This window comes from Orycteropus afer, unplaced genomic scaffold (assembly GCF_000298275.1).
Source record: "Orycteropus afer afer isolate SDZICR_OR568_19922 unplaced genomic scaffold, OryAfe1.0 scaffold00826, whole genome shotgun sequence".
NCBI lineage: Eukaryota > Metazoa > Chordata > Mammalia > Tubulidentata > Orycteropodidae > Orycteropus > Orycteropus afer.
The window spans coordinates 451,731-466,774 of NW_006922413.1; the positions used below are offsets into that span (position 1 = coordinate 451,731).

General features: G+C 42.4%; 1 protein-coding gene and 1 pseudogene across 1 annotated transcript in view; one reads left to right on the forward strand and one right to left on the reverse strand.

Annotated features, from left to right (window-relative positions):
- Positions 1 to 3,945: 3,945 nt before the first annotated feature.
- Positions 3,946 to 4,864, forward strand: LOC103211947 (annotated as a pseudogene).
- An 8,478-nt stretch (positions 4,865 to 13,342) lies between these two features.
- The window catches only part of ZRANB3 (zinc finger RANBP2-type containing 3), a 185,761-nt gene continuing 184,059 nt past the window's right edge, over positions 13,343 to 15,044 (reverse strand). The window contains exon 18 of the mRNA XM_042783280.1: positions 13,343 to 13,441. Within this exon, the coding sequence (XP_042639214.1) occupies positions 13,343 to 13,441 (99 nt within the window). The remainder of the gene's footprint in view (positions 13,442 to 15,044) is intronic.

A 15,044-nucleotide genomic window follows, 5' to 3' on the forward strand; every position in this document is an offset into this window, starting at 1 on the left:
GGTTTGGCTAGTCCCCTCAAGATGAGGGGAAGGGGATAATGGTTTTACAGTAATCTGTTCAGATGGGAGGGATTCAACAGAATTTACAGGCTCCACATCCTCATCTTCCTGATCATCTGTCCATATGTCCCCATTCCAGGTTACAGGATCCCATTTTTTTCCAATCAATGCCCTCACTTTAACAGCAGACACCGTTCTGGGTTGGCAATTGAGCTGGCGTTGTAAATCAGCCACTCTTAACAATAAGACTCTGGATTTGGGTTTCAGCTATGTCAGCCCTGGTAGTAGAAGATATAAGGCTTTCTTTCAAAGCACACCTGGAAGCACTGAGGTCATTCATGTGGCGCTTAAGCCGAGACTCAGCAGTTTTGAGCCCATCTCGCTCTTTCACCAATTTATCCAGTGTAGCTAAGACCAACCAAACAGCTTCCGTATACTCCTCATTCTGACAAAATTGCAGAAAAGTATCAAATATCCGACCACCCAGAGCATCACTTCTCACAAGTACTTGATCTATTGGTGGTGCTATTTCGCATATTAATTTTGCCACCTCACACCACAGATTAGTAGGGCTCTCTTTACTAGCAGACGCAGAGTCGCTAGTGTCATCAAAATTAATCAAACTAGAGAACCAATCTAGGAAGCCCATCCTTATGATTTTGTCTCTCTAGAACCACTCTTGGTACCAATTGTGTTAGATTGGGTTCTCTAGAGAAACACAAAAACCAGCAGAGCATATATATATAGAGAGAGAGAGAGAGAGAGAGAGAGAGAGAGAGAGAGAAATTTATCTTAGGAAAATGGCTCACAAGTGTATAGAAGCTGGCAAGTTCCAAGTCCCTGGAGGAAACGTCAGGCTAACGTCAGCCTTAGCTTCCGCAAGCACAGGGGGCTGAGAAATTCAAGGCTGGCAGGCAGTACACTGGTTGTTGACTCCAATGAAAGACGAATCCAAGATCTCCAGGCCGAGCGGTGGGCTGCTCACTCACGGAAGTTTGTAGTCAGCATACTAGGGTTCCAATCCCTCAAAGAATGTCTCTCTTCCCAGGATGTCCCTGGATATCCTGGAAGCAGGCCACACCCCTAGGGAAACTCCCCTTGGGCAGATTGGCCACTCAGAACACAGTCATCTGATCCCATCATGGGAACAACCACACAGGACTGGGGTCCAGCCACATTGACACACAGCTCCAACTATCACATGTCCATTCATTTAAGGCTTTTTAAATGTCTTTCAGCAGTGTCTTACAGTTTTCATTGTAGAGGTCTTCCTGTCCCTGGTTAGGTTTATTCCTAGGTATTTTACTCTTTCAGATGTTACTGTAAGTGGAATTGTTTCCTTAATTTCTTTCAGAGCTCTTATTGCTTGTGTATAGAAACCCAACCGATTTTTGTTTGTTGACCTTAGATCCTTCATTTAATTCCTCTATTACCTCCAGAAGGAGCTCTGGTAGCATAGTGCCTAAGGCACTTGACTGCTAACCCGAAGGCTGGAGGTTCAAACCCACCAGCCACTCCTCAGAAGGAAGTTTGGGCAATCTACTTCTGTAGTAATACTGCCTCGGAAACTGCACATAACAACAACAACAACATTACCTCTAGAAGTTTTCTTATAGACTCTTTGGGCTTTTCTATATATAGGATCATATCATCTGCAAATAGAGATAATTTTCCTTCTTTTCCTGTCTGTATACCTTTTCTTTCTTTTTCTTGTCTTACTGCTCTGGATGGGACTTCCATAATACTGAATAGAATAAACGGGCCTCTCTAAAGATCTGGTGAAGCAGAGGCCCATGAGGGGGAAGTCAGGTGGAGTGCAGTGCTGCAGACCAAGGGGCCCATTTGTGAGAGGCTCCGAGACAAGGGTCATGTGTGGTGGGAGGGAGGATATAAGAAGAGAGAGAGAGAAGGAGGCTACAGTGGCAGCAGGGCCGTTCAGGAAGAGCCTGTCCTATGAATTTGGGCCTTATGCTGTAAAAGCAGAGAAGCTGTGAAAAGTATTCAGAAGGGAGAAGCAAGGCTGGACACAGATTTCATTAGGAAGTTCCTCAGTGATTGATCACAGCAAGAAATGGCAGTGGCCTTGAACTACGGCGGTGGCAATGGGGAGAAAGATGAAGGAAATAACATCGACAGGACTTGGTGGAGAGCTGAATATGAACACTGAGGGTGTGGACAACCTAGGGATGCCCAGCTATGAACCCTGTGGGGCCAGCTGCCCTGTTGTGAGGTGGGAGCCCCTGGCACATCAGCTCTAGCACGGCCACCTGCCCACCGTCCCCCAGCAAGAGCCACTCTCACTGTCTGCACGCCTTGTGATTCCACCACACAGTGGGATAATTTTGTAAAGGAAACACCCGTTACGTATAGTGTCCAGGAGCCTTCTGTGGTAATGAAAAGGGGGGCCGTAGCCAGGAAGGAGAGTAAGCATGGCCACTGCTCACCTTTCCTTCGACAGCCTCCTCTGTAAACACATGTGCTCACTGCAAACATTTGTCAGGGGAGTGACATCGGCTCCCATTATGGGACACAGATCAGAACTTTTCTGAAGTTCTTCAGCCGTTTGACGTTTTGGATAAAGAATGACTTATCAGTGCTATTTATTCACATTCTTCTCTTTCAGCCCTATTTCAGGCTCAGGCCACTCTTTATTTTTGTCCAAGTTATATAATGAGAGAGTTGCATTCTTAGTAACCCACTGTCACTCTCCTGTGTTATCTTGCCTACATGAAAAAAAAAAAAAAAGGAAATATTTTTAGAGTGTGAATTTCCCAAACGTTCTTGACTATTCTGGGACTGAGGTGGTAACGTCATGAAGGGCTGATGATAGTGAGGAGAGGGCCCAACCCTCTCCTCTTTGGCTGAGCTCATCCTTTATCCAATAAGCTCCCCCCAGCCCCCACCTCAGGAGCTGGGCTGAGTCCATTCCCACCTGCCCCATCCTACCAAGGAAAATATGAAGTTTTCCAATTTCAGCAGCTGACTTGGGAGCCTAGGAAAATACTCTTAATTGCTTTTCCTTAGTCCTCTTGTTTCAGGGTATTTAATACATTGGGAAAAATGATTCCAAGCAAGAAATGTCTTCTCTGAAGCTCTTAAGGGACAGAGATTGGGATTCTCATACACTGCTGGTAAGACTGTCAAATTATAGAATCACTGTGGAAAGCAGTATGGTGATTCCTTACAAAGTTGGAATTAGAAATACCATTTGATCCAGCAATCCCATTACTAGGTACATATCCTAAAGTGAGAGCCAGGACGAGAACAAATATATGCACATCCATGTTCATTGCAGCACTATTTATAATAGCCAAAAGATGGAAACAACCTAGGTGCCCATGAACAGAAGAATGGATAACCAAATTATGGTACATACACACAATGGAATACTATCCAACCCTAAAGATTAATGTAGAATCTGCAAAACACTGCATAATGTGGATGAACTTGGAGGGCATTATGCTGAGTGAACTAAGTCAATCACAGAAGGACAAATACTGTATTAGTTAATTTTTGTAAAAAGTCAAGGAAAGGTTTATATATGGAAGGAAACTTTCTTTGTTCTTTACCAGGGGTGGGAGGAGAGGGGAGGAAACACTGCAAAAATAAAAATAGTAAAAAAAGACATTGACTCAGGATACAACCTAATCCCACAGATTGTATTCTGCCTCATTAACATAAATGCCTCTAATCCTGCCTCATTAAATTCATAGAGGTTAGGATTTACAACACATAGGATTATTTTATCTGATCAAAAAATGAAGGATATTTATGTAATACTGAGAATCTTGGCCTAGCCAAGTTGATACCTATTTTTTGGGAACACAATTTAATCCGTAACAGCCAGATACTATTTTTATCATGAAATATTTCACATTTCCAAATATGTATGTTGGAAGGTATAAAGAATGCTAATGTCCTATTTCTTGTGGTGCCGTGGTGGTGATGGGCTCCTTCACCATAAAGCTGAACATCTCCTTCTCACTGACTGCCAGAAACTGATGGAAGTGGACGAGGAACACAGATTTCATACCTTTTATGAGAAGTGAATGGCCACAGAAGTTGCTACTGATTCTCTTGGTGAGGAGTGGAAGGGTTATGTTGCCTGAATCAGTGGTGGGAACGAGAAACAGAATTTTCCCATGAAGTAGGGTGTCTTGACCCTCGGCTGTACTGGCCTGCTACTGCATAAGGGGCATGCCTGTTACAGACCAAGGAGAACTGGAGAGACAAAGCACAAAGCTGTGTGGAGTTGCACTGGGGATGCTAATCTGAGTGTTCTCAACTTGGTTATGGTAAAAAGAAGGGGAGAAGGATACCCCAGGACTAACTTTTAGGCATGGGGCCTAAAACAGCCAGCAGAATTCGCAAACTTTTCCATCTCTCTAAAGAAGATGAAGGAGCTCTGGTGGTGTAGTACCTAAAGCATTTGACTGTGGTTCAAACCCACCAGCCACTCCTCCGAAGGAAGCTTGGGGAATCTACTTCTGTAGTGATACTGACTTGGAAACCCAAGGTGGTGTTGCTATGAGTTTGATCTGACTAGATGGCAGTGAGTTTGTCTTTTTTTAAAAAGATGATGATGTCCACCAGCACGTTGTGAGAAAGCCCCTGAGCAAAGAAGGCAAGAAATCCAGGACCATGGACCCAAGATGCAGTATCTTGTTGCTCCACGTGTCCTGCAACACAAACGCTGGCGTACTGCTCTGAAGAAACAGTGCAGTAAGAAAAATGAGGAGGAGCCCGCAGAACGTGCCAACTTTTGGCCAGGAGAATGAAGGAGGCCAAAGAAAACCATCAGGAATAGACTGCCAACACACGAAGGCCGTCCTCTCTGAGACAAATAAATAAGCCTATACATTAAAAAAAAAAAAAAAAAAAAAAAGCTAATGATCAGCTGTGACTGAAAACCTGGCTGTAGAAAGAGAGTGTTATTGTCAGCTGCTGCCAAGCTGGCCCCAGTCATAATGGGATCTGACTGTTGTGAACCGTAATGTTTTCATTGGCAGATTTTTGGAAATAGATCACCAGGCCTTTCTTCCTAGTCTTAGTCTAGAAGTTCCACTGAAACCTGTTTGGATCATAGTGACACTTAAGCCACCACTGACAGATAGGTGGTGGCTGTGCATGGGGTGCATTAGCTGGGAACTGAACCCAGGGTCTCCTGCATGGAAGGTGAGGATGGCACCACCGAACTACTCTCGGAGCGAACATTGCCACACCTTTATTTAAAGAACTCTTGGGCTCCTCCTTCATCACATGTCCCTCCTTCTACTCTGCAAAATATATACTCTCTGAGCTTCTCTTAACCATTCCCTTGCTATACATTCATTTTTGCATGTTTTTGACCTTTGGATATATAAAATCATATTATGTGTATATGCTTCCTAAGTTGCTTGTGTTTTGTATTTGTGATAGTCATCCATGTTGTGGTATTAAAGGTTAAAGTCGTTGACTTTCACAGCTGTACTTTATTTTATTATGGAATATATCCAATTTATCCATTCTTCTCTTGGCATGGGGATTGTCCAGATATTTTGCCATTACTGACAAAGCCCTGTGAATATTCCTATGGGTGAGTCCGTAGGCACAGGGGCCAAGCTTCTCTAGTGTTTATCTTTTTAGAATGCGCACCTTCAGCTTTATTTGCTAATGTCAAATTGTTTTCCAGAGTGGCTAAACTAATTCATACTCTGCTAGTTCCGGGTAAGAGTTCTTTTTACTCCACATCCTTGCCAGCTCTTGGTACTGACTGAGATAAACTTCTGTTTGATGGGTATGAAATGGTATCATATTATGTCTTTAATTGCATTTCTCCGAGGTTTAGCATCTTATGCTAATTATCTTTTTAAAAAGAAGAAGAAAAAAAAACCTAAGTAAAAAATGCCAAAGGTCTCTTCGCCTTGTTCCCTGAGCTCTGATAAAAACTTTCCTGAAGCAGCTGGCATCATACGCAGGGATGTTCCCAGCACGATCCTCACGATCAGAGCAGAACTTCCTGAGGGGTGGAGAAGGGATTGAGGCTACTGCCAGCACTGGTATTCTTAACGGAAGCAGCAGGCTTCTTGCTGGGTTGAGCGTGAAAGCATTGCTACTTCCAGAACGGAAGACAAGTACCAAGTGACTTCTGCTCTGGAACCTTATGTCTGGAAGATATAACCAGCTGTTCATGTATTCAAGGGGTAATCTCTAAGAAGGTTAGAGCGATTCCCTGCAAAGGCGTTTGTTTCAACAACAGCTACTTCCCAACTATCTACAAATTCGCATCGTTTCCTTATAAGAGAAGGGTCCCAGTAGGCATTTTTAAAAAGGAAGGAAAACAAAAAACCAAACCAAACCAAACCTTGTTGTTGTTATGTGCCGTCGAGTCGGACCCGACTCATAGCGACCCCTCCTTGGGTTTCCGAGGCAGTATCACTATGGAGGTAGATTGCCCAACCTTCCTTCCGAGGAGTGGCTGGTGAGTTTGCAGTCAAGTGTCTTAGGCACTACGCGACCAGAGCTCCTAACCAAACCTTATAACCTCACAAATCTGCTTTTCTAGAGTTGCACCATCCAATATAGTGGCCAGATGTGGCTACTGAGCACTTGAAATGTGACTAAGGAACTGATTTTAAATTGTTATTAATTTAAACTAAAATATAAAAACTGAAGTAGTGTAAATATTTTTCTGTTAAACACAACATTCTTGTTTTGGTAAACTGCATTTAACAAGGACTTCCTGGGTGGTGCAAATGGTTGACACATTCAGCTGCTAACTGAAAGTCTGGAGGTTTGAGTCCACTCAAGGCCCCTTGGAAGAAAGACCTGGTGATCTACTTCTGAAAATTTAGCCAGTGAAACCCTACAGAGCACAGTTCTATGCTGATATGCACATAGGGTCACCAAGCCAAAAGCAAACCAAACTGACAGCCGTCTACTCGACTGCAACTCATAGCAACCCCTCCTTGGGTTTCTGAGGTGGTATCACTACGGAAGTAGATTGCCCAACCTTCCTTCCAAGGAGTAGCTAGTGGGTTTGAACTTCCAGCCTCTAGGTAGCAGTCAAATGCATTAGGCACTATGCCACCAGAGCTCCCCATAGGGTGACTCAGAGGTGGAATAAACTCAATGGTGTGTGTGTCTGTGTGTGTGTTTTTCCCCATTTCACTTTAAACATTGGTTATGTAGTCACATAACCAGTAAGACTGGTTAAGTGGTCACAACACAGATTCTTTAAAAAATATATATATATTGGCTCGACTGATTTGAATAAAGTAAGGGTGTTCAGTCTCACAGATATGGAACCTCACCACTCCCGGTGACATGGGGTAGGTGTCATTCTTTACCACAGAACTGCTCCAGGCACTGGGACCATAGACTGGGTCTCAGAGCTGTACACTGGACTGAACAAAGAGCAGTCACAGATTTGTTTAATTTCAGGGTGGCAGATGGCTCTAATGCTCAAGGCGAATTTAAGAACTAGTGTGTGGTAGACTTCTGGGTCCAGTAACAATTGAACAATGGTATTTCATTAGGAACCAAGAGAGTCGTTGTGCTACGTAAGAAACATGGTGTACAGAGGTGTTTAAAGTGTTGCTGAAAGGGAAAGTTTGGGAGGTACATTCATGGCCTCTCTGCCACCTTACTCCTTTCCTTTCTTCGCGAAGGAGACAGTGATCACAGACTGGAGAAGCTCTGAGAAGGTAAGGAACATGAAAACCCCCATTTCTTCTCCCCCACAGTCTTTCTGCAAAGATACTTTGATGTGCTAAGTCCACAAGCCCTTGGCTGGTCAGTCTGAAGGTTCTTCTCTCATCATCCCATGATGAGGCCAGTGGCTGTGGGGCTGGGTTTCAGAGCAAGTGTGCCTTCCCACCAAGCTAGATGAGGCTCCGTCTTCCCTGCAGGGGGCTGCCCAGGGCCCCGAATACATGGTTGAGTATCTGGTGTTGGGGGCTTAATGGTGGCTGCAGATCCATGCCACGTTCTCCAATTCCACTCCATAAACTTAAAGCTAACATGCTGATTTCTATGTCTCATTTCTTAACTCATCCTCAATTCAATGTGGAGAGACGGGCATCATTATTATCCCCAAACCTCCAAGAGATTTCCAAACAATCACAACAGTAACAGCACTAGCAGAAGTAGCACAGAGATGGCTCATGTCTGTCTTTTTTAAAAAATATCCATTTAATGAAAGCCAAGACGTAAGTCAGAGTTCTGTAGGAGAATATTTTATGGAAAGCAGGTTAGACATTATGCAGGTTAGCACAGGTGGCTTGAAAACTGAAGTGCAGCAGTCTGGAGTTACAACTGAGAAGACTGGGCTGTGCGCATGACATCTGTGTGTATACCGTGTGGTGAGTCCTTGCTCAACTCAGGTACCGTGATGGTGCTCTTGTCAGCTCATTTTGTAGGCCAGGTCAAAACTACATTGACATTTTTCTTTAACAGACCTTAGCTGTCATATAGATATAGTCATTTGGAGTTTCTGTCATCGAATGAAGAGATCTGGTTCTAAGGAAGGCAGATACCAAGGAGCAGTCTGAAGTACAAACACTTCGGCAAGTGCAGGATAATTAGCAATATTTCTAAGATGTTCCATTGTCAGTCTCCAGAGAAAAAGCAAGTGTCTATTACTGAGACAGAGCTAGTCAGTGTTTTCAGAGAATCAGGAAAGAGTCTCTTGAGGCAGATTAGTTGGAAAGGCAGGTAGTTGGAACCCAGAGTATGTTTTACCAATGATAAGTTGTTGGTAGTATATATGAATACAACTACGGTGGTAAGGCAAATCTGCTGCAAAAGACCTTTTTGAAGAAGTGCTGAAGAGCAAAGATGTCTCTTTGAAGACTAAGGTGTGCCTAACCCAACACCCAATGGTATTTTCAATAGCCTTATATGCATGTAAAAGCTGGACAATAAATAAAGAAGACTGAACAAGAATTGATGCTTTTGCGTTGTGGTGTTGCAAAGAATACTGAAAGTACCATGGACAGCCAGAAGAACGACTGTCCTGGAAGAAGTTCAGCCAGAATGCTTCTTGGAAGCAAGAATGGCCAGGCTTCGTCTCACCTACTTTGGTCATGTTATCAAGAGGGCCATTCCCTGGAGAAGGATGTCACGCTTGGTAAAGTGGAGGGTCAGTGAAAAAGGTGAAGACCCTCAACAAGGTGGATTAACACAGTGGCTGCAATGATGGGCTCAGGTACAGCAAGGATTGTGAGGCTTGCACAGGACTGGGCAGTGTTTCATTCTGTTGTTCATAGGGTCACTATGAGTCAGAGCCAACACGATGGCACCTAACAACAACATGGTGGTAAGACATCCTTTACAATATAAAGCAAGTGGCAAGCTTGAGATGGGATGGGGTATTCTTCTGGTGGCTGGCTATTTAAATAGATTTGTGCAGTGACTAGCTGCTTACAATTTCCCAGTTCAAAAGGTAGTGTAAGAGACAGGCTAATAACATGAAACAGAAAATAAGATACTTCCATACCCTTTTTTTTTTTTTAAATATTTATTATGATTTGGGTGAAAGTTTACAGAACAAATTCACTTTCCATACAGCAGTTCACATACACTTTGTCTCATGATATTGACTGCAATTTCCCACAATGCAACAGTTCTCTTCCCACTTCTTCCCCATAGTTACCTCTTCCCTATGTCCTTCCCTCCCACGCACTCCTGCCCTTTGTCTCCCTGTGCATAATAAACAGCCCTTCTATTCTCCCATGATTTATCTCTCCAAGGAGTGTATCTACTTAATGTAAATGTTCAGCTCATATGCCTGTCTTTTGTTTGGCTGGAAGCCACAGGAGTGGGTTCAATTCCAGACCTGAAGGGCAGCTAGGGGCAACAGGGGCCATAGATTCAGGGGTTCCACCAGGCTCTATTTAACCAGCAAACCTGTTCTCTCTCTCTCTTTTCCTTTTATGATTTTGAGTTTTGTTCCACATAGTTCTCCCACTCTACCCAGGATCTCCTACATAGATCCCCCACCGAGTGACACAACCTGTTTTAGATGTTTGATATCCATGGTTCCATACCTGTAAAGTAAGCACAATTTTTCCATTTTATTCTGAAGACCTTAAGAAAGTAACTGAAAGTGCTTCATATTTTTAGTTCTAAAGAAACTATGAAATGTTTCACTCAAGGTTCTCAAGAAGAGATTCCATTTATTTGCAAGACATTTGGGCAGAAAAAATGTTTTTTTCCTATCCACAGATAAGAAAATGTAGAAAAGCATCCATTTGTTACAGGAAGATCTCCCCAAGAAATGTGCATTAAGCTCTGACACATGCTGAGAATGGGTTTCTTGAAAAATTCCAAACATAATCACCTGCAGGCTAAAAGCAACTTTATCAGTCATCAGAGACCATCTGGAGACCTATGTCACCCAGTGATGGCAAACATAAAGGAAAGCAAATACTTGGTGTGTGTGTGTCAGTTAATTTTATGTGTCAACGTGACCAGGCTCTAGTATCCAGTGGTGGGGTCAAACATTAACCTAGATGCTATTAGGAAGCAGTTACGTGTGATTCAGTCAGTTGGCTTTAAGTCAAGTAGGTCTAACCATTCAGTTGAAGGCTTAAGAACAAAAAAGGTTTCCCTACAGGGTATTCTGCCTCTAGAAAACAGACATATTGACAGAATTTCTTCATTCTTCACATCATTTTGTGGCACAAGTCTGCAGGAATCTCTAGTTTGTTGCCTGACCTACAGATTTTGGACTTGACAACCCAACGTGAGTCAATTCCTTAAAATAAATCAGTCTCTCTCTATACTTATCACTGGCTCTGTTTCTCTGGCGAACCCTAAGACAGTTTGTATGGTCTTCGTCCACGAGCACATCTGCTCATGAGATCCTCACCACCCATAGCACAGCACGATCAAATCTGGACTTCCAAAGGTGGGGTGAGGACATGGCCTCCCCTTATCAGCACAGCCCTGTGGCCCTGTTTCTCAGAGCAGGTGCTACATGCGTCTGAGCTGTGAATGGTCTTTATTCCTCAGTTTCCACTTCCCAGCTCTGTCCCTTGGATCCAGAGCTTTTTCTAAGCCTAACCTACCGCACTCAACTTCTGAGTCTTTCCTAAACTGGGTTCTTCATATCCCTTTGTGTTGTTTACCACTTAATCTACATCTCCCACGTCGTAGTAGCTATTTTCTTCCCAGGGAAGCACACTGCACTGACATTTCTGTGTCCCTCTGTCAAAACTTCCCATTTACAGTCCTTAGTGGCAGCTGTCACATTGTAAGGATGAAAACCACCCAGGACATGCCCCTAAAGTACCGGGTGACTGAGGTCTGTGCTGCTTGATCTATTTATATCCTTACTTTCAGCTCCAGAACCTTAATCTTAACGTGCTCCGCAAGGAAAGCAGATGGAATCAGGGGAGGGCAGGACACGCAGGTTCACAGATGCAGCAGGGAAGATGGGGATAAAGCAGTCACCATCCTGAGTAGCAAACGGTTGTTTCTTACAATATTTTTAATTGGTCAGGATTTTGAAACCTGGCATAAAGAGACCATCTTCCTAGATCATTTCATCTCAAACCACCACACAGCCCTTTCCTCAGAGAACTCTCTCCCGAGGATTACCATTCGATTTTATCTGAAGAGCAAGTGACACTGACTTCTGACCTACTTACACCAGAGTCTCCCTTGCAAGTGCCCTGTATGGAGGGGCAGCAGGGCCCTCCACCGCACTGTATGCTGGCCACCTTGAAATGAGACAGGACACACAGTGGCTGGCCAGCAAGGCACACAGGAAGCCCGAGCAGGACTGCCTGATTTATAAAACTAACAACACCATTGTGGCTCACATGGGGAATTAATTATAAACATAATAACACTAGAAGGAAAATTCACGATTGTATAATCTTTCTAATGTCCTTTATGTTATAAAATACCAGCTACTAATTAAAAATCAGAAAATGCTCAAGCTAATGAGATTTGCAGCAAAACAGCATTTACCAACAGGTACCTTTTGTGATCGTAATTCTTTCCTGGAGTCCCTGGGTGGTGTAAACTGTTAAGGAGTGCAGCTGCTATCTAAAAAGTTGGAGGTTTGAGTCCACCCAGAAGCACCTCAGAAGAAAGGCCTGGAGATCAACTTCCGAAAAATCAGCCACTGAAAACCCTCTGAAGCACCGTTCTACTCTGATGCACAAGGGGGCGCCACGAGGCACAATCAGCTGGATGGCAATTCCTCTACTAGCTGTTCTTCCTTGGATCTGTATTGGCGCAGCTCTGATCCTTCACTCCCATGGTTCTGACATAGTGCAGAATCATCATTTTTTTTTTATCATCATCATTTTTTTCATTCATCATCATTCTTTTTCCCCTTTCTTTGTGTATGAAAAGCACTTTAAATGATACGTCAAAAAAATCATGTTCTTAAGCCTTTCAGAGTAAAAACTAACAATTACATTTTAATATTACCATTGCATTTTTTAATGTGTACATCCATCTACTCAAGCTTTACTGTGAAGTGTTTATTATCATCACTCTTTAAAAAAAGGTATCAGAAGTACACTTGTAATAAAACAGGATTTTAAAATCAGAAAATGATAACCAAGAGACAAAGGGTATTTTGACAGGAAGCCTACTTTTATGCAATTAAAAAAAAAAACTTTATCAAATGAAGCTCAGATGGCATATTATATTTTATGCCTTCAGTTTTTTAAATAGTTTTAACAATTACTTTACCCAGAACCCTCCAATTGTCCAAAAACATCATAAGTACAATTAGTTTATTTTCAAAGCATCTTGTCAATAAAGATGGTTGGCTAAGAAATGAAGCAAAAACACAACAGCCCAAAATGTGATCCCAAGCCCAATGAAGAGGCATTTAGTGAACAAGGGTCTCTCTTGCATACTAAGCAGGCTGGTTAGGCTTGACCAGAATTCCTGAGTAACAATGATTCAACTACACAATTTCCCTTACCATTGTACAATGCTCCATTTATAACTGTAATAGCTCAGAACCAATACTAATCCAACAGTATTATTCAGGAACTTGAAATTATATTTTTCAAACACAATATCTATGCATAATACAATGATTAAGGTATATTAGGGGGAAATATAGGCTTAACAAAACACTGCTGAAACATAATAGAGTCTGCAGAAATTAACAAGATGACAGAAATATTTCTCATTCCATCTCAGTTTCTGTTAAGTACTTCCAAAAGCTATTTATTTAGCACCCAAAATGCCAAACATAAAAAGGGAAGTTGACCTCTTGATTTCTGTCCTGAAAATTTTTACTTTTATAAAATAGACACATAATGAAAAAAAGTTGCATAAATTCCTCCACATGTGAACCATTTTTCATCCATTCATACACTTCTACACTTTACATCTTTACCAAAAATCGTGTGATGTCTGAACCATGCTTTGATGCCAGAGATTGTCTTCTCACCTGGTTTCTTTCTTTGGCTTGTCTGGCAGTTCTCTAAAGTTAAAAATATACATGCATACATATGTTAGGGAAAAAAACACTCACTTTGGAACTCAAAAACTCTTTGTATTCTGTTAGTGTGGAAAAATCTGCATTAAAAAAAATTAGGGGGCTTTCTATACCACAAGGCAGAGGGCCCAGCTGATCAGGTGAGTGCCCAGGATCAGCCTTAGGTTCATTGGGACCAGATTCTGAGGAGAGGAGACAAAGCTCTGGGGCAGTTCATGGAGACCAGGAATCCTACATTTGGGGACTAAGAGAAACCATGATTCTGCTCAACCAAATGGGAGCTAATAGCCATCTTCAATTTCCCAGAGTCCTCAAATTGTCCAAAACACTAAAAGTAAACTTAGCTTATTTTTAAAAGCATCTTTTCAATAAAGATAGTAGGATAAGAAATAAAGGCCCCCACTTCCTATTTTCAGTGCCCAGAGACCATTCCCAACTCAATAACCAAAGCAATTCTGATGAGCACATTGAGACAGACAAGAGCTAGAATCTTTCTTCACACTTACAAATAACAATTTTCAGGAAAATCTCAAAAGTAATTAAAGTAGAGGCTACTTTTTCTTTTACTATTTCTTAATTCTCCTATAAGTCTTGAATTTGTTAATAAATTGCATAGCTGAGAAGTCCATGTGTGTGTGAAGTGATCCAAGGGAAGATGTGGGGAAAGAAAAGAAGGTTGAAACTAAAAGAAAACAAAAGTGCCTATCTGACAAAATCCCATTTATGTAAAATTATGTTTGAGAAGAGATTATGGAATCTAATAAAAGAAAGCTACTACATACTACCCAAAACATTGTTCCACATCCTACTTTGGTGAGTAGCAACTAGGATCTTAAAAGCTTGCAAGCAGCCATCTAGTTTGAACAATTGGTCTCTCCTCATCCACAGCAAAAAAGAATGAAGAAAACCAAAGACATGGAAACAATTAGTTCAAGCGACTGGTACACCATGTGATCCTCCAACTATACAACTACAAGACTAGAAGAACTAGATGGTTCCCGGCTACCACTGTCAACCACTCAGAGGGGGTCTATGTAGGAGATCCTGGATAGAGTGGGAAAACAATGTGGAACAAAACTCAAAATCATTAAAAAAAAAAAAAAAAAGGGACCAGGTTTGCTGGTCTGATAGACCCTGGTGGAACCCCTGAGACTATGGCCCCTAGCTGCCCTTCAGGTCTGGAATTGAACTCGCTCCTGTGACTTCCAGCCAAACAAAAGACAGGCATATGAGCTGAACATTTACATTAGGTAGATACACTCCTTGGAGAGATCAATCATGGGAGAACAAAAAGGCAGTGTATGTACAGGAGACAGCTCAGAGGGTAGGAGTGCATGGGAGGGAAGGACACAGGGAAGAGGTAACTATGGGGAGGAAGTAGGAGAGAACCTGTGGGAAACTGCAGTCAATGTCATGAGAAAAAGTGTATGTGAGCTGCTGTATGCAAAATCGATTTGCTCTGTAGACTTTCACCCAAATCCTAATAAAAACTGTTGTTGTTGTTGTTGTTGTTATGTGCCGTCGAGTCGGCCCCGACTCATAGCGACCCCTCCTTGGGTTTCCAAGGCAGTATCACTATGGAAGTAGG